This window comes from Lineus longissimus, chromosome 12 (genome assembly GCF_910592395.1).
Source record: "Lineus longissimus chromosome 12, tnLinLong1.2, whole genome shotgun sequence".
Lineage (NCBI taxonomy): Eukaryota > Metazoa > Nemertea > Pilidiophora > Heteronemertea > Lineidae > Lineus > Lineus longissimus.
The window spans coordinates 11,439,218-11,452,627 of NC_088319.1; the positions used below are offsets into that span (position 1 = coordinate 11,439,218).

Below are 13,410 nucleotides of genomic sequence, written 5' to 3' on the forward strand. Positions count from 1 at the left end.
CTCTCGGGCCATCAAGACAGTGGTCATCACGACTGTCCTTGTCATTATCTTCAACCTACAGATACCATTCGTGGTGGTTTATAACAAGAACCCTTTCACGGGTAAGATTCTAAATTCCATATCCACTGTATGTTCTTGAAGTCTAGCATGGACTTTAAACATTAACGGATCTGAAACACGAAACAGTTGTTGTTACGTCCTCAATTATTAGTAGTTGGACAGTCCTGTTCTGGTGACGAATGGCCTCCCGGTTTTTTTTCTTGACGGAAAAAGTGTTTATAATGGCACTCCGATCAGCTATCTGAGTCCAATGTTTTTGCTACCTGTCACCTATGTATGTTCGATCAAAGGTCCCTTCTCTTTAAGTGTTCTCCGTATTGGCTTCAAAATAACTGATCCCTTTGAAGCAACACTTTCACTGTGCGCGAGGTTTGGTCGTTGTATTACTATCACTGCACGCCCGCGTGCATCGACCATCTTGTGCGTAGTCGCAGAGTACGGTAGTAGTTGCACGCAATATAGGGGGGGGGGGGGGGTACTTTTGATAAATACATTCACAGCCCTACTACTGAGATCATTATAAGCCATACATTACTTTTGTTCCACAGGAACGGAAATTCTTATCTTTCAGGTGGATGGTTACAGGGCAATTGAGATTGCAGCCACTTTATCCCAGCTGCTTTTAGGGACAGTCATACTATTCGTCATCATTTTGGGATGCAACATCGTCATCATCATCACGGTCAAAAGCGCCTCAGCAAAAAGAGCAAAAATGAGCAGAGGTCAAGGTCAAGGTGACCGGAAGGAGGAAAAGCACCTGACGCGCATGCTCATCTTTGTAAGCATGGCGTACATGGTGACGTCGATTCCGTACAGGTTGTATTATCTGCTGATGGATATACCGGAGATAGGACAGGATTACAACATGAATGACGACTACTGGAATCTGCGCCATCTTGTTCAAATTTTTGTCGTTTTTGACCTCTGGGTTTATAATTATGCAATAAATTTTTACCTATACTGCATTGGAGGTGGTGCGAAATACAGGAAAGATGCAATGGATGTCTGTAAGGGGATGGTTCCATGCTGCTTTCAGATTATAGTGAATAAAACACAAGCAACGATCTACGTATTCTCCATGCTGCTTTCAGGCCAGATAAACTTCTTGACTCCGGCTATTATAACAACGTAAAATAAAGTGTCCAGCCTCGTTCCTCACCCGAATTTGGTCTCCTTATGACCAAATTAGGGTGAGGAACGAGGCCGGTCCATAGTGCATATGGCTGGTAACACTCCCAGAGAGTAGACCTTGAATCGTCACGGGAAATGTAAAGGCCAATATCGCTAGGGGCGGCAATAATGTGAAGCGCTTTGAGCGACTGACACCAGTAGGATTTAGCGCTGAAAAAGTCTAAATGTTTTGCCTTATGTTTATGCGTATCGCCAAACGTATCACCAAAAACCGATTATATTTTTTACTTCCAAAATGAGTTACAGTTTTTTTGTATTCCACTTTCTACTTTTGAGAAATGGCTGTCGACGAAGTCAATTTGCCGACGGCGAAGTCAAGGCCTGGGTACACTGACAACATTTTAGCAACATTTTTACAACATTCTGGTTGCAACACACCATGTTGGCAAAATGCTGCATAATGTGCATAGGAAAATGCATTTTACAACATTTTTACAGCATGTTGCTAAAATGTTGCAAAAAATGTTACCAGTCAGTGTACACCCTGCTTTACTCGGCCGTGATTTTCTCATTCTCGATATAGATTGTTCCCATTAGGATTGGTGGCAAAACGTCATAGGGAGTCTGCATGTTGACAATGTGGCACCGGCCATACCCCTTGCACTTCGCTAGGTTATCTCCACGGAAGGATGGTGCACCTGTAAAGTTCCGCGGATTGATGGAGTGCTGGTGTGCCGGGTTTCAAAGCTCACTTGTCGCTTTTTCTCCAATGATTGAAACATGTTACACCTCTGCAATAGAAGCCAAGATTCGAGTTAGAGAAATCGAGATAAGTAGTGCAAATGGAAGTAACGTTGGCCAAAGCGAGACCTTTGTATTCGTCGACTAGGTAGATTTTTCGAGTGGAGCATCGTCGAGTTAAGCGGCTGACTGTAGTTCCTGTCCCCCATATATGATTGGACAACATGCACGTTGACGTTCAAGAATCTCGAAGCGCATAATGTCTCATCGACCTTGGGAGAAATGAGCACCCGTTCAGACCCGACTTGGTTTGAAGAATTACCACATAGGTCAGTATCGGACCACTGGGTATGGCTTTTATCGGAGCGTCTTGGAAAAATTATCAGTCGCTTGAAGTCAACAAAGCAACAGGTTAAAGGGGACAATATATAGTGAGATAGGAGAGACCTCTATCGGCGATTTCGTGCATCTTACTCTCGCCTGCCTATACCTGGCTTCTGCCTATGTCTCCTTTAAATTTAAAAAAAGCATTATCAGTGTGTACCCTTCAGCTTATTGGCAATGTCAGTAATCTTCAACATCCCGGTCGCGATTTTTACAGTCGAGATATATCTCAGCTTGCAACTTTCGTGGCAGAGATGTGTATGATACTCCTTTTTGAGAGTTCTTTCATTAGCGCCAACCGATCAACCAAGCCCGGATTCAAGACAAGTTATCTCACTGACACTCTCGTCGACTTTAGAACAGGGGCGCAGAGTATGTAGGATGACTAATGGCCTGCCCGGGAGCATGATAAAATTATGACTATAAAGCACGCAAACAGGTGATTTAAAAGCTTTTTGAAGCAATCCTCTGAAAGGAGCTGGGAAAGAGTCACGGACGTTGGACCTCCGGCTGTCGACTGTGACATCATGGCGTAAAACGCCGAACGTGTTCGGGTATTTTCGGAACGTTATTGAGTCCATTCGCCATGATTGTGCGTAGCAACTGGTGCCTTCATTCCACATAATGGGTGATATGAATAAAGACTAGCAAATGCTTTTACTCCGGTTTTGTGCAGGAAGGCCTAGTGTAAATGTACATGGAGATTTAGATAAAAGCATTTGCTAGTCTTTATTCATATCACCCATTATCTTTGTTCTTATTTCAATTTACTATCTAGCCTCGACAGGTTGAGATAATCTACATTCTTGTCCTCCCCATACATCAACCATATTCAAAAACGAGCAGTAACCATGTTACTGATTTCGTTGTCGATATAGGTGTACAGGCCTTCATACATGTCTTTATAGTCCAGGCATTCAGAATAAAACAAGTCATGTCTCACAAAGAATTCGACCCCGTAAGCTTTGTTAAGGACCTCCTGGTAGGAGGGGTGTCTGCCGGTATCTCGAAGGTCGATGATACTTAAAGCCCTACTCCGTTTGTTAAATATTTGATAGTTGCTCTCATTGATATTTATTCAAGTTCGTGTAAATGGTTGTACATTTCAACAATGCCGTTGTGTAGACAGTAAACAAATACTATAAGTACCATATGGGGGTCGATAGGCCATACATGTAAGGGTAAATACATGTACGCGTAAGGAATGAAGGCCATCCATTCCTCTCGGTTCATCAGAAAAGTCATTCCAAGGTAGCCAAAAGAAATCGGCCCATCATTGCTTCATTTGATAGGGACCTGTGGGTCCAGCACCGTGTATCGTAATGACATAACATAGATTTTTTTCTAATCTAATTTCCAAAATCTCAAAAACCACGTCACCTCAGTGAGCTGAGCATTCCTTTCGAAAAATCTAATTTATGGTAAAGGCTGATTTCACTATGGCAGAATGATTATATGCACATGTACCATCGTGAAATGAATTTCTACATGGTAATTTTCTGGCGAGACAACGTGTAGTAACACAATACTCCTAGCGTGTGAAAGAATACTCTAGTCTTTGTTGAAGTTTTTGTCTGCCACTGAACTCCAGATTATCAGATAACATTCAACTATACAGCAATAAAATTAAGGAAGGCGTTCATTTCTAGCGCGTATCAAATAACGGTCAACCATTTTCGTATAATTCGCATCAACGTAATGAGTCAGCTACTCTTGCTCCGCGAATACGGTGAGTTCACCCCTTTTTTTCATACATTATGCGTATTTGATGAAAAGAAGGACAATTTTCGACTTCTGACATTATTCAGCATTACCGATACCGCTTCAGGGCCTTTCACTTGATCGGTACTTGGGACTTCCCATACGTAAAAATGCGGGCGGTGAGGGGACGACCCACTGCATGTTGGCGGCCGAGACGCCTTGTGATTGGCTCAGTGTTGATGACTGCTCCGGAGATGCAGAAAAAAGTAGGTTTGATTGGCAAATGCAACCAGAAGTCCACTTCGGAGAATTTTACTTTTAATTGGTCTTTCCTGAAAATTCTCCAAAAGCTTTCACAGAGGCTCAAACAGTATAGAAAGGTAATTTATTTCAGCAAAAATGGATATGATCGACGGAAGTGCGGAAACTAATTCGTCTTTGACCTTGGACTACGGCGCCGGCGAGCGACTTGAGTACCCTCTCCTCCTTCTGTTCTACAGAATCCTTTCTCGCTACGTTTGGATTGTCCCGGTCGTGTTGGGTGTTCCTGGCAACATCATATCTATCTTTGTGGCGAATAGGAAGCACAACCGAGCGCTCTCGCCGTGCATCTACATGAAAGCGATGGCCGTTGCCGACACCTTGGAACTCATTGAGCATGTTATTGGTCTAACTGTTATGTACACTGAGCCAGGCCAGAAGATGGTGCACATGAGGGATGCGTTCTACAAGTAAGTAATGTGCGCATTTACCTAAAAGTTGTTTCCTCCTGATTTAGTTACATATCCAGTTTATTCAACGTGTTTACCTAAATATATGGCTTGTGGCAGAGTCCATAAATGGATCCATCGATATCACAGTTTACATTGGTGCTCTAAGATTGCAGCCACAGGGATTTAGGCAAAAAGTGCTAATAACAGAAAAAAAATTTAATCAAGAGGTACGATAGTAGGCCTACCCCTTGAATTTTGTAATTCGCACTTTTTGCCTCAAATGCCTGTGGTTGCCGCTGCTTTTCCGTGTATTATATCCGGTGGACACGTTCATTACCGCCCATGTACTTGCTTTTTAGAAATGCATATCCGGTGACCGAATTTTTTGTCTCTCTAGCTTGCAACTTTCACTGTCTGTCACCAGAATCACTCCTCAATGTTCTTTGCAGATTCCTGCTTTTGTCGTAAGAACATTTTTCATTGCAGATCGTATTATTATTTGGGGTTCGTGTTTGCCATGATGTCAGGGTTTTTTCTGGCTGAGATGAGCGTTGACCGCCTGATTGCGGTGAGGTTCCCCATGGCCGCCCCGAGACTCTGTACCACCTCCCGGGCAATCAAGACAGTGGTCATCACGACTGTCCTTGTCATTATCTTCAACCTACAGATACCATTCGTGGTGGTTTACTACAAGAACCCTTTCACGGGTAAGATTCTAAATTCCATATCCACTGTATGTTGTTGAAGTCTATGATGGACTTAGAATAATAACGGATCTGAAACACGAAACAGTTGGTATTGTTACGTCCTCAACTTTTAGTAGTTGGACAGTCCTGTTCTGATGACGAATGGCCTCTTGGTTTTTTTCTTTTTAACCAGACAGTGCCAGACGGAAAATGTGTTTATAATGGCACTCCAATCAGCTATCTAAGTCCAATGTTTTTGTTACCTGACACCCATGTAAGTTCGATCAAAGGTCCCTTCTCCTTTAGGGTGCTCCGTCTTGCCTCAAAATAACTGATCCCGCTGAAGTAACACCTTCACTGTGCGCGATGTTTGGTTGTAAACTGTCGCTGCACGCACGCGTGCATCGACCATCTTGTGCGTAGTCGCGGTGTACGATAGTACATGTAGTTGAACGCAGTATAAGGGGTGGCTACTTTTGATAAATGCATTACAGCCCTAGTACTGAGATCATTATAAGCCATACATTTCTTTTGTTCCACAGGAACGGAAATTCTTATCTTTCAGGTGGATGATTACAAGGCGATTGAGATTGCAGCCACTTTATCCCAGCTGCTTTTAGGGACAGTCATACCATTCGTCATCATTTTGGGATGCAACATCGTCATCATCATCACGGTCAAAAGCGCCTCAGCAAAAAGAGCAAAAATGAGCAGAGGTCAAGGTCAAGGTGACCGGAAGGAGGAAAAGCACCTGACGCGCATGCTCATCTTTGTAAGCATGGCGTACATGGTGACGTCGATTCCGTACAGGTTGTATTATCTGCTGATGGATATACCGGAGATAGGACAGGATTACAACATGAATGACGACTACTGGAATCTGCGCTATCTTGTTCAAGTTTTTGTCGTTTTTAACCTCTGGGTTTATAATTATGCAATCAATTTTTATCTATACTGCATTGGAGGTGGTGCGAAATACAGAAAAGATGCAATGGATGTCTGTAAGGGGATGGTTCCATGCTGCTTTCAGGCCAGATAAACTTCTTGATTCCGGCTATTTATATCAATTTTTATCTATACTGCATTGGAGGTGGTGCGAAATACAGAAAAGATGCAATGGATGTCTGTAAGGGGATGGTTCCATGCTGCTTTCAGGCCAGATAAACTTCTTGATTCCGGCTATTTATAACAACGTAAAATAAAGTGTCTCTCGAATCGTACTCATAAGATGCTATTTGCTAGCTGTGTTACAAACGAACTAATTTGCTGCAGCCTAACGCATCCCTACGGCAGCTCAGTAACAGCAGCTGATTCCCCGCTCATGTTACGGCATGCCACATGAGCAACAAGAAGGTAACATTAGGGGAAAAGGAGGTAGCCTACCCGTCAACGAGGATCGCGGAATATGTATGTTAGTCCTGAACGCTGTAAGGCTCTAGACACCCTGGGCAGCCCATCGCATCACCCTAATTTGGTCTCCTTATGACCAAATTAGGGTGAGGAACGAGGCCGGTCCATAGTGTATATGGCTCCAGCTCGGATCCGTAACACTCCCAGAGAGTAGACCTTGAATCGTCACGGGAAATGTCAAGGCCATTATAGCTAGAGGTAATAATGTGAAGCGTTTTGAGCTACTGAAACCAGCATGATTTGGCGCTGTATAAGTCTCATAATTATTATTATGAGGGATTCTTATTTTTTGCCTTATGTTGTGCGTATCGCCAAACGTATCACCAAAAACCGATTATATTTTGTACTTCCGAAATGAGTTACAGTTTTTTTGTATACAACTACTACTTTTGAAAGATCGCTGTCGACGAAGTTTATAATTTGCCGACGGCGAAGTCAAGGCCTGGGTACACTGCTAACATTTTAGCAACATTTTTACAACATTCTGTTTGCAACACATCATGTTGGCAAAATGTTGCATAATGTGTATAGAGGAAAATGCATTTACAACATTTTTACTGCATGTTGCTAAAATGTTACAAAAATGTTACCAGTCAGTGTAGCATCGTCGAGTTAGGCGGCTGACTGTACTTCCTATACCCCATATATGATGGGAGAACATGCACGTTGACGTTCAGAATTTCGAAGTGCATAATGTCTCATCGACCTTGGGAGAAATGAGCAACTGTTCAGACCCGACCTGGGTTTGAAGAATTACCACGTAGGTCAGTATCGGACCACTGGGTATGGCTTTTATCGGAGCGTCTTGGAAAAAATATCAGCCGCTTGATGTCGACAGGAGCCGAGGGAGGGGGGTCAAATTTATGGTCTTTATGTCGCCAATATGCACAATTAGGGGACTGGGGATAACAACAAATATATTGATGGTGCAAGCGTGAACGGTTTCAATCATATTGTGAGATAAGAGAGACCTCTATCGGCGATTTTGTGCATCTTACTCTCGCCTACCCACACCTGGTTGCTGCCTATGCCTCCTTTAAATGCAAAAAAAAACACATTATCAGTGTGTACCCTTCAGCTTATTGGCAATGTCAGTAGTCTTTAACATCCCGGTCGCGATTTTTACAGTCGAGATATATATCTCAGCTTGGAAATTTCGAGGCAGAGATGTGTATGACACTCCTTTCATTAGCGCCAACCAATGAACCAAGCCCCGATTCAAAACAAGTTATCTCACTGACACTCGAGCTCTCGTCGACTTTAAAACAGGAACAGGGCTGGGTTGAGAGTATGTAGGATGACGAATGGCGTGCCTCGGGAGCATGATAAAATTATGACTATAAAGTACGCAAATAGGTTATTTAAACGAAGTGGCTATGTACACAGCGTGTACGCAGGAACAAGTTGGTTACATGCACAGCAGAGGCGAATTAACATAACCGCGTCATCAATGACGTCAGCTGGAGAAAAAATGGCGGTGGCGGTGGCGGTGGAAGAACTCCCCGCTTCCCTTCAAGTTGGGGCCAAATTCTCATCCTTTCCCGCCTTCCAAACAGCTCTCTTTCGGTATGAGGAGCAACACAACGTTGCCTTTGTAATACGGCACTAGAACCATCAACAAACAATAAAGAGTGTTAAAAAATTATGGGAAAATTCCACAGAACTTGAAGTACGCGTATACACAGCATACTGTGTACATAGAGTCACGGACGTTGGACCTCCGGCAGTCGACTGTGACGTCATGGCGTAAAACTCCGAACGCGTTCGGGTATTTTCGGAACGTTATTGATACCACGCGCCATGACTGTGCGTAGCAACTGTGCCTTCATTCCACAGATATATCATTGTTCTTATTTCAATTTACTATCTAGCCTCGACAGGTTGAGATAATCTACAGTCTTGTCCTCCCCATACATCAACCATATTCAAAAACGAGCAGTAACCATGTTACTGATTTCGTTGTCGATATAGGTATACAGGCCTTCATACATGTCTTAGTCCAGGCACTCAGAATAAAACAAGTCATGTCCCACAAAGAATTCGACCCCGTAAGCTTTGCCAAGGACCTCCTGGTAGGAGGGGTGTCTGCCGGTATCTCGAAGACGGCCGTGGCGCCTATCGAACGTGTCAAGTTACTGCTCCAAGTCCAACATGTGTCCAAGCAGATTTCAGTCGACCAGCGGTACAAGGGTAAGATTGGTTTGGTCTTAAGATATGACATCTTGACTAGATATAAGACCCCGGATAAGTTTGAAGGGAGTATGATAAGACCGTGGGGTTCAGGACGAAGAGATGGGTGTGGTATCAATGGGAGCAGAACGCCGACACCAAAACATCAAACGATGGAGATACCTTATTTTCATCACTGATTATGAATGCCGATCCGTGTGTGATTTTATGATGACGCCGACAACTTTTGGATTGTATATACTAGTATTTTTCGAGCAAACATTCTTGGGATATATACATTAGTGCCGTCCATACGGAACCAAACCAGACCAGATCAGATCAGATCATCTATACTGAACTTCTAACGGTATTGCCTCCGCCCGGTGCCTCCGTTAGCCTCCGCGCATTGTCTGGAAGCTGTTCAATGTCAACAGATCCGGATCGATCTTGATCGGTTCGGTCCCGTGTAAACGGCCCTAGGGCACGCTCAATTCCAGATGGATAGGCCTATGGCTGTTCGCATGCCATGGTCAATGTCGTTTGATCTCACTAAACCAATCCCTCATTGCCAGGAATCATCGACTGCTTCGTGCGCGTCCCAAAGGAACAAGGCTTCGCCTCCCTGTGGAGGGGCAACCTGGCCAATGTCATCAGGTACTTCCCCACCCAGGCTCTTAACTTCGCCTTCAAAGACCAGTACAAGGAGATGTTCTTGGGAGGTGTGGACAAAAAGACGCAGTTCTGGATGTATTTCGCGGGGAATCTTGCCTCTGGTGGAATGGCAGGCGCGACATCGCTCTGCTTTGTGTACCCGCTGGACTTCGCCAGAACTCGACTCGCCGCAGACATCGGAAAGACTGGAACTGACCAGCGCGAGTTCAGAGGACTCGGACATTGCCTGACCTCTATCGCCAAAAGCGACGGCATCACTGGTCTCTACCGTGGATTCGGCGTCTCCGTCCAAGGCATCATCATCTACAGGGCAGCGTACTTCGGAGGTTTCGATACAGCGAAGGGCCTACTTATCTCCGACCCAAAGAACGCTAACTTTTTCGTGGCGTGGATGATCGCCCAGGTTGTGACAACGGGTGCTGGTGTCTTGTCCTACCCCTTCGATACTGTTCGAAGGCGAATGATGATGCAGAGCGGTCGCAAGGACATTCTGTACAAGAGCACCCTTGACTGCTGGAGAAAGATCCTCAAGCAGGAGGGAGGCTCCGCGTTCTTCAAGGGCGCCTTCTCAAACGTCTTGCGTGGGACTGGTGGTGCCCTGGTCCTGGCTATGTACGATGAAATCAAAAAGTACATCTAACATAACAGGGACATACAATTTTGTGTGTCTTCAATAGGAACTTCATATTTTTGTCATTTATTTGAATATCAAGAGCCGGGTATTTTATCTACTTTGTCGTAGTGACCACAATCTTCGGGTCTCAAAGTTTATTCTTGAGTGTTTTTTTGTGTCTGGACGAAGACAGCAAAAGGAATGTTTTCGTGCTCAACCGATATTCCCCAAATTAAAGAAATCATACATAAAACTCCTCTGCCCCCGCCCCCCCCCCCCACCCATAGGCCATACCCACCACATCCATGCAAAAAGGAGGCTTTTAGGCTTTAAACAAATATGTGGGAGACCGCACGCGCATGTGGCATGACATCTCTGCTGGTTTTCTCTGCATTGTAGCATCGGGCCGGTTTGTGACGCGGATGAGTTTCAGGCGGACTCAACAAAATGTTGAAGTAAAAAGTACTTTATTTCGCTGTAATTTCTTTCATCCGTATAATTCATAACGCGGCTGTCAGAACAAACAAGAGAATGAAGGACGCACGAGACGTCACGAACGACTGTCTTCTCCACGACGTCGTAGTGTTGTGCCACGCCCCTCATGACAGACGAAAAATGGCGAAGCCGAAAGCCGCGTGGCAAAAGGCAAGGTCGTCAGCTGGGTCTTTATCAATGAAACTACGATTATTGAAATACGGACATAGATTTCGACAGCGGCTGAAGAAGATGTGTTGTCTCCTGTGATTTATTGAGCGCTAAAGACTGGCAGACGTGAACACAGAATTTGGGCAAGAGTTGATTTTGAGTTGAAGAAAAATTTCTGAGGATCACTAATACAACCTCATCAGCACGCGGCAGCCATGGACATTTTGCATTTTCCACCGATGGTAACCTGTGTTTTTTTGTGTCTGATATGGCCAACTCTACCTGGTAAGTCGCCTTATCAGGTTGTGATTGACTGACACAATCATGGTCAACAGTCAGTAACATACCAACCCAAGTCCGATTGTGATTTAAGTAACGGTAGTGTCAGCAGTACCAGTATTCAAAGATTGCTCCGTAGACTGCAGATATTTTCAAAATCATCGGGTTTAGTCTGGTTGTGATACTGTCTTCAGCCACAGTCCACTGAATTAGAAATCAGGAACGGAATTAAACATGGTAAAAAAGGGTTAAGTAGAAGGCGAGTAAAACATCCACAGAAGTTTTTAATTATATACGGGACCTCGGGTGATTCTATACTTGCTTCTATACATCGTACTTATGAATTCTTTGAAAGGCACTGCATTTTTAGAAAGGGTTTTAACTAGCAATATCTTATTTTGGTTACTCTTTCTATACTTTATTTAGCATGACGTTTCTACCAGTGTTCCCTGGTCGTTGTACCTGTGTTTCTTCTTTGTTAAACCCTTACTGACCTCTGCTTCAGCGTCCTGTGCTTCACAGTGTTCGAAGATTGTTCAGTCATTCCAAGATTGACGAAACTGATCTAACCAACCGAGTCCAGTATGATTGTGTCAATTTTCACTCGTCATCCTATTCGTACTGTCTCATGGGGTTTATTTTTCGGGCGAGGGAAGAGGCCGGTCCACTTTAGTATGGACAGACTTCCAAACATGGCTTCAAAGGCAGATTCACCAATTTCATACAAGGCACCAGAAAGGTAGACTCCTTGGGCAGTCCTTTTTGTTATCCTAATCGTACCAGGCGACAGGACAAGGTCGGTCCACTGCGTCCAGAGTGTACAGAATGGTCCCCAGTTAGTTTACATTGTTATATTTCAGTGTTGGCTTACGAGAGGTGTCGCAGCCACTACCTTGGTGACCCCTTTCAAGGACGGGAGTGCGAGGGTTATTGCTGTGGCCACCCTACGTATCAATACTGCTGCCGGGACTGCTATCAAAGCCTTTATACGCTGTCATGCAAGTGAGTGTGTAAAAGATGTCACCTCCTGGTATATAAGCATCCTTGTCCTCATGATCTTATTTAAAGGTTGACCATGGGCACCACTATTTTGGCTAGAACTTATGCATTGATTTGTACTACCAGCTCTTTTTAGCACTACAAGGGCTATAACTGTATCAGTTTACCTTGACATCTTATGCTTTCTGACAACTGGGCCCAGACCTAAAAAGTTTTATCTTCCAGGAGTGGAGACAAAAGTTATTCCACGATGTTGTCTTCAGTTGGGGGCATTATCTTGATGGCCGTCGTCCTCTTCACATGTTGGCTGGCTCTCAGACTCTGCAGAGGACATGAAAATAGCAGGACAAGTGGTAGGTATGAATAGAAACTCTCAGAGACACCTTGGAATCGACTCGGAGATGTGTCCTCATTGTGGAGATGCCTCAATCCTTCAAGGTGTACACCGTTTGTAGTGATTATGCGAATTTGCTGAAACTTGATATTTATGATATTTGAATATCTGTCTGCACAAAAATTGTAAACTTTCAAATTCAATTTCAATTTCAAATCTTAAATAAACGGCGTAGGCCTTTAAAGAAATCTTACGATCTTTTCAGTCACTCACTCACCCTTCCCACTTGATAGAATAGCAGTTGAAGAGGACACTCCATGGTCGGTCAGATCACGCGAGATACAGGAGACCTCCAGCGAAACCTTGTGCCCGATCCGTAAGACATCTGGAAGTCCATACCAACAATATCCAGTGCTACCCCCAGCCTATGAGGATATCCCCAAAACAGCCTTTGCCCCCGGGCTGAGAGTAGACCGACTCCTATCAGGGGTCAGACTTGAAGACGCATCAACCCCGAGACCCAGACTAGAAGAATTTTCATCATCTCCCGTGCCAGGTCTGGAGGATCTTCCAGCACGTGGAGTCATACTAGAGGAACGATTATCCGCCCATCGTCAAGGCTTGGAGGACATTCCATCGACATCAGAAGACCCTCCACCACCTTATCCCGGCACTAGCAGTTAGGACAATTTGCCTTCGATAATGCCACAAATGTTGCCATGAGTGTTGGTATGTTTTTAGGAGATTTTTATAATTAAATTTAGTCAACCTTTGTGATTATTTACATAATAAAATGAACCAAAACATCTTGAAATTTTTGTCCGTGTTAAACGAATGGCAATGAAGTATGCACGCACCTTATCACCCAATTTT

The 13,410-nt window shown here is 44.1% G+C and overlaps 1 protein-coding gene across 1 annotated transcript; it reads left to right on the forward strand.

Moving 5' to 3' along the window:
• The first annotated feature begins 8,850 nt into the window (after positions 1–8,850).
• LOC135496721 (ADP/ATP translocase 3-like) lies at positions 8,851–10,307 on the forward strand. Its single transcript, XM_064786192.1, has 2 exons — positions 8,851–9,016; positions 9,568–10,307. The coding sequence occupies exons 1-2, from the start codon at positions 8,851–8,853 to the stop codon at positions 10,305–10,307; spliced, it is 906 nt and encodes a 301-aa protein (XP_064642262.1).
• Positions 10,308–13,410: the final 3,103 nt, after the last annotated feature.

What these genes read in the sequence shown, in the direction of transcription:
- LOC135496721 (XM_064786192.1), top strand. Translation starts at nt 8,851, where the DNA reads ATGTCCCACAAAGAATTCGACCCCGTAAGCTTTGCCAAGGACCTCCTG. An exon ending in AGTCGACCAGCGGTACAAGG is followed by an intron (nt 9,017 to 9,567) that starts GTAAGATTGGTT and finishes CCTCATTGCCAG; the next exon opens with GAATCATCGACTGCTTCGTG.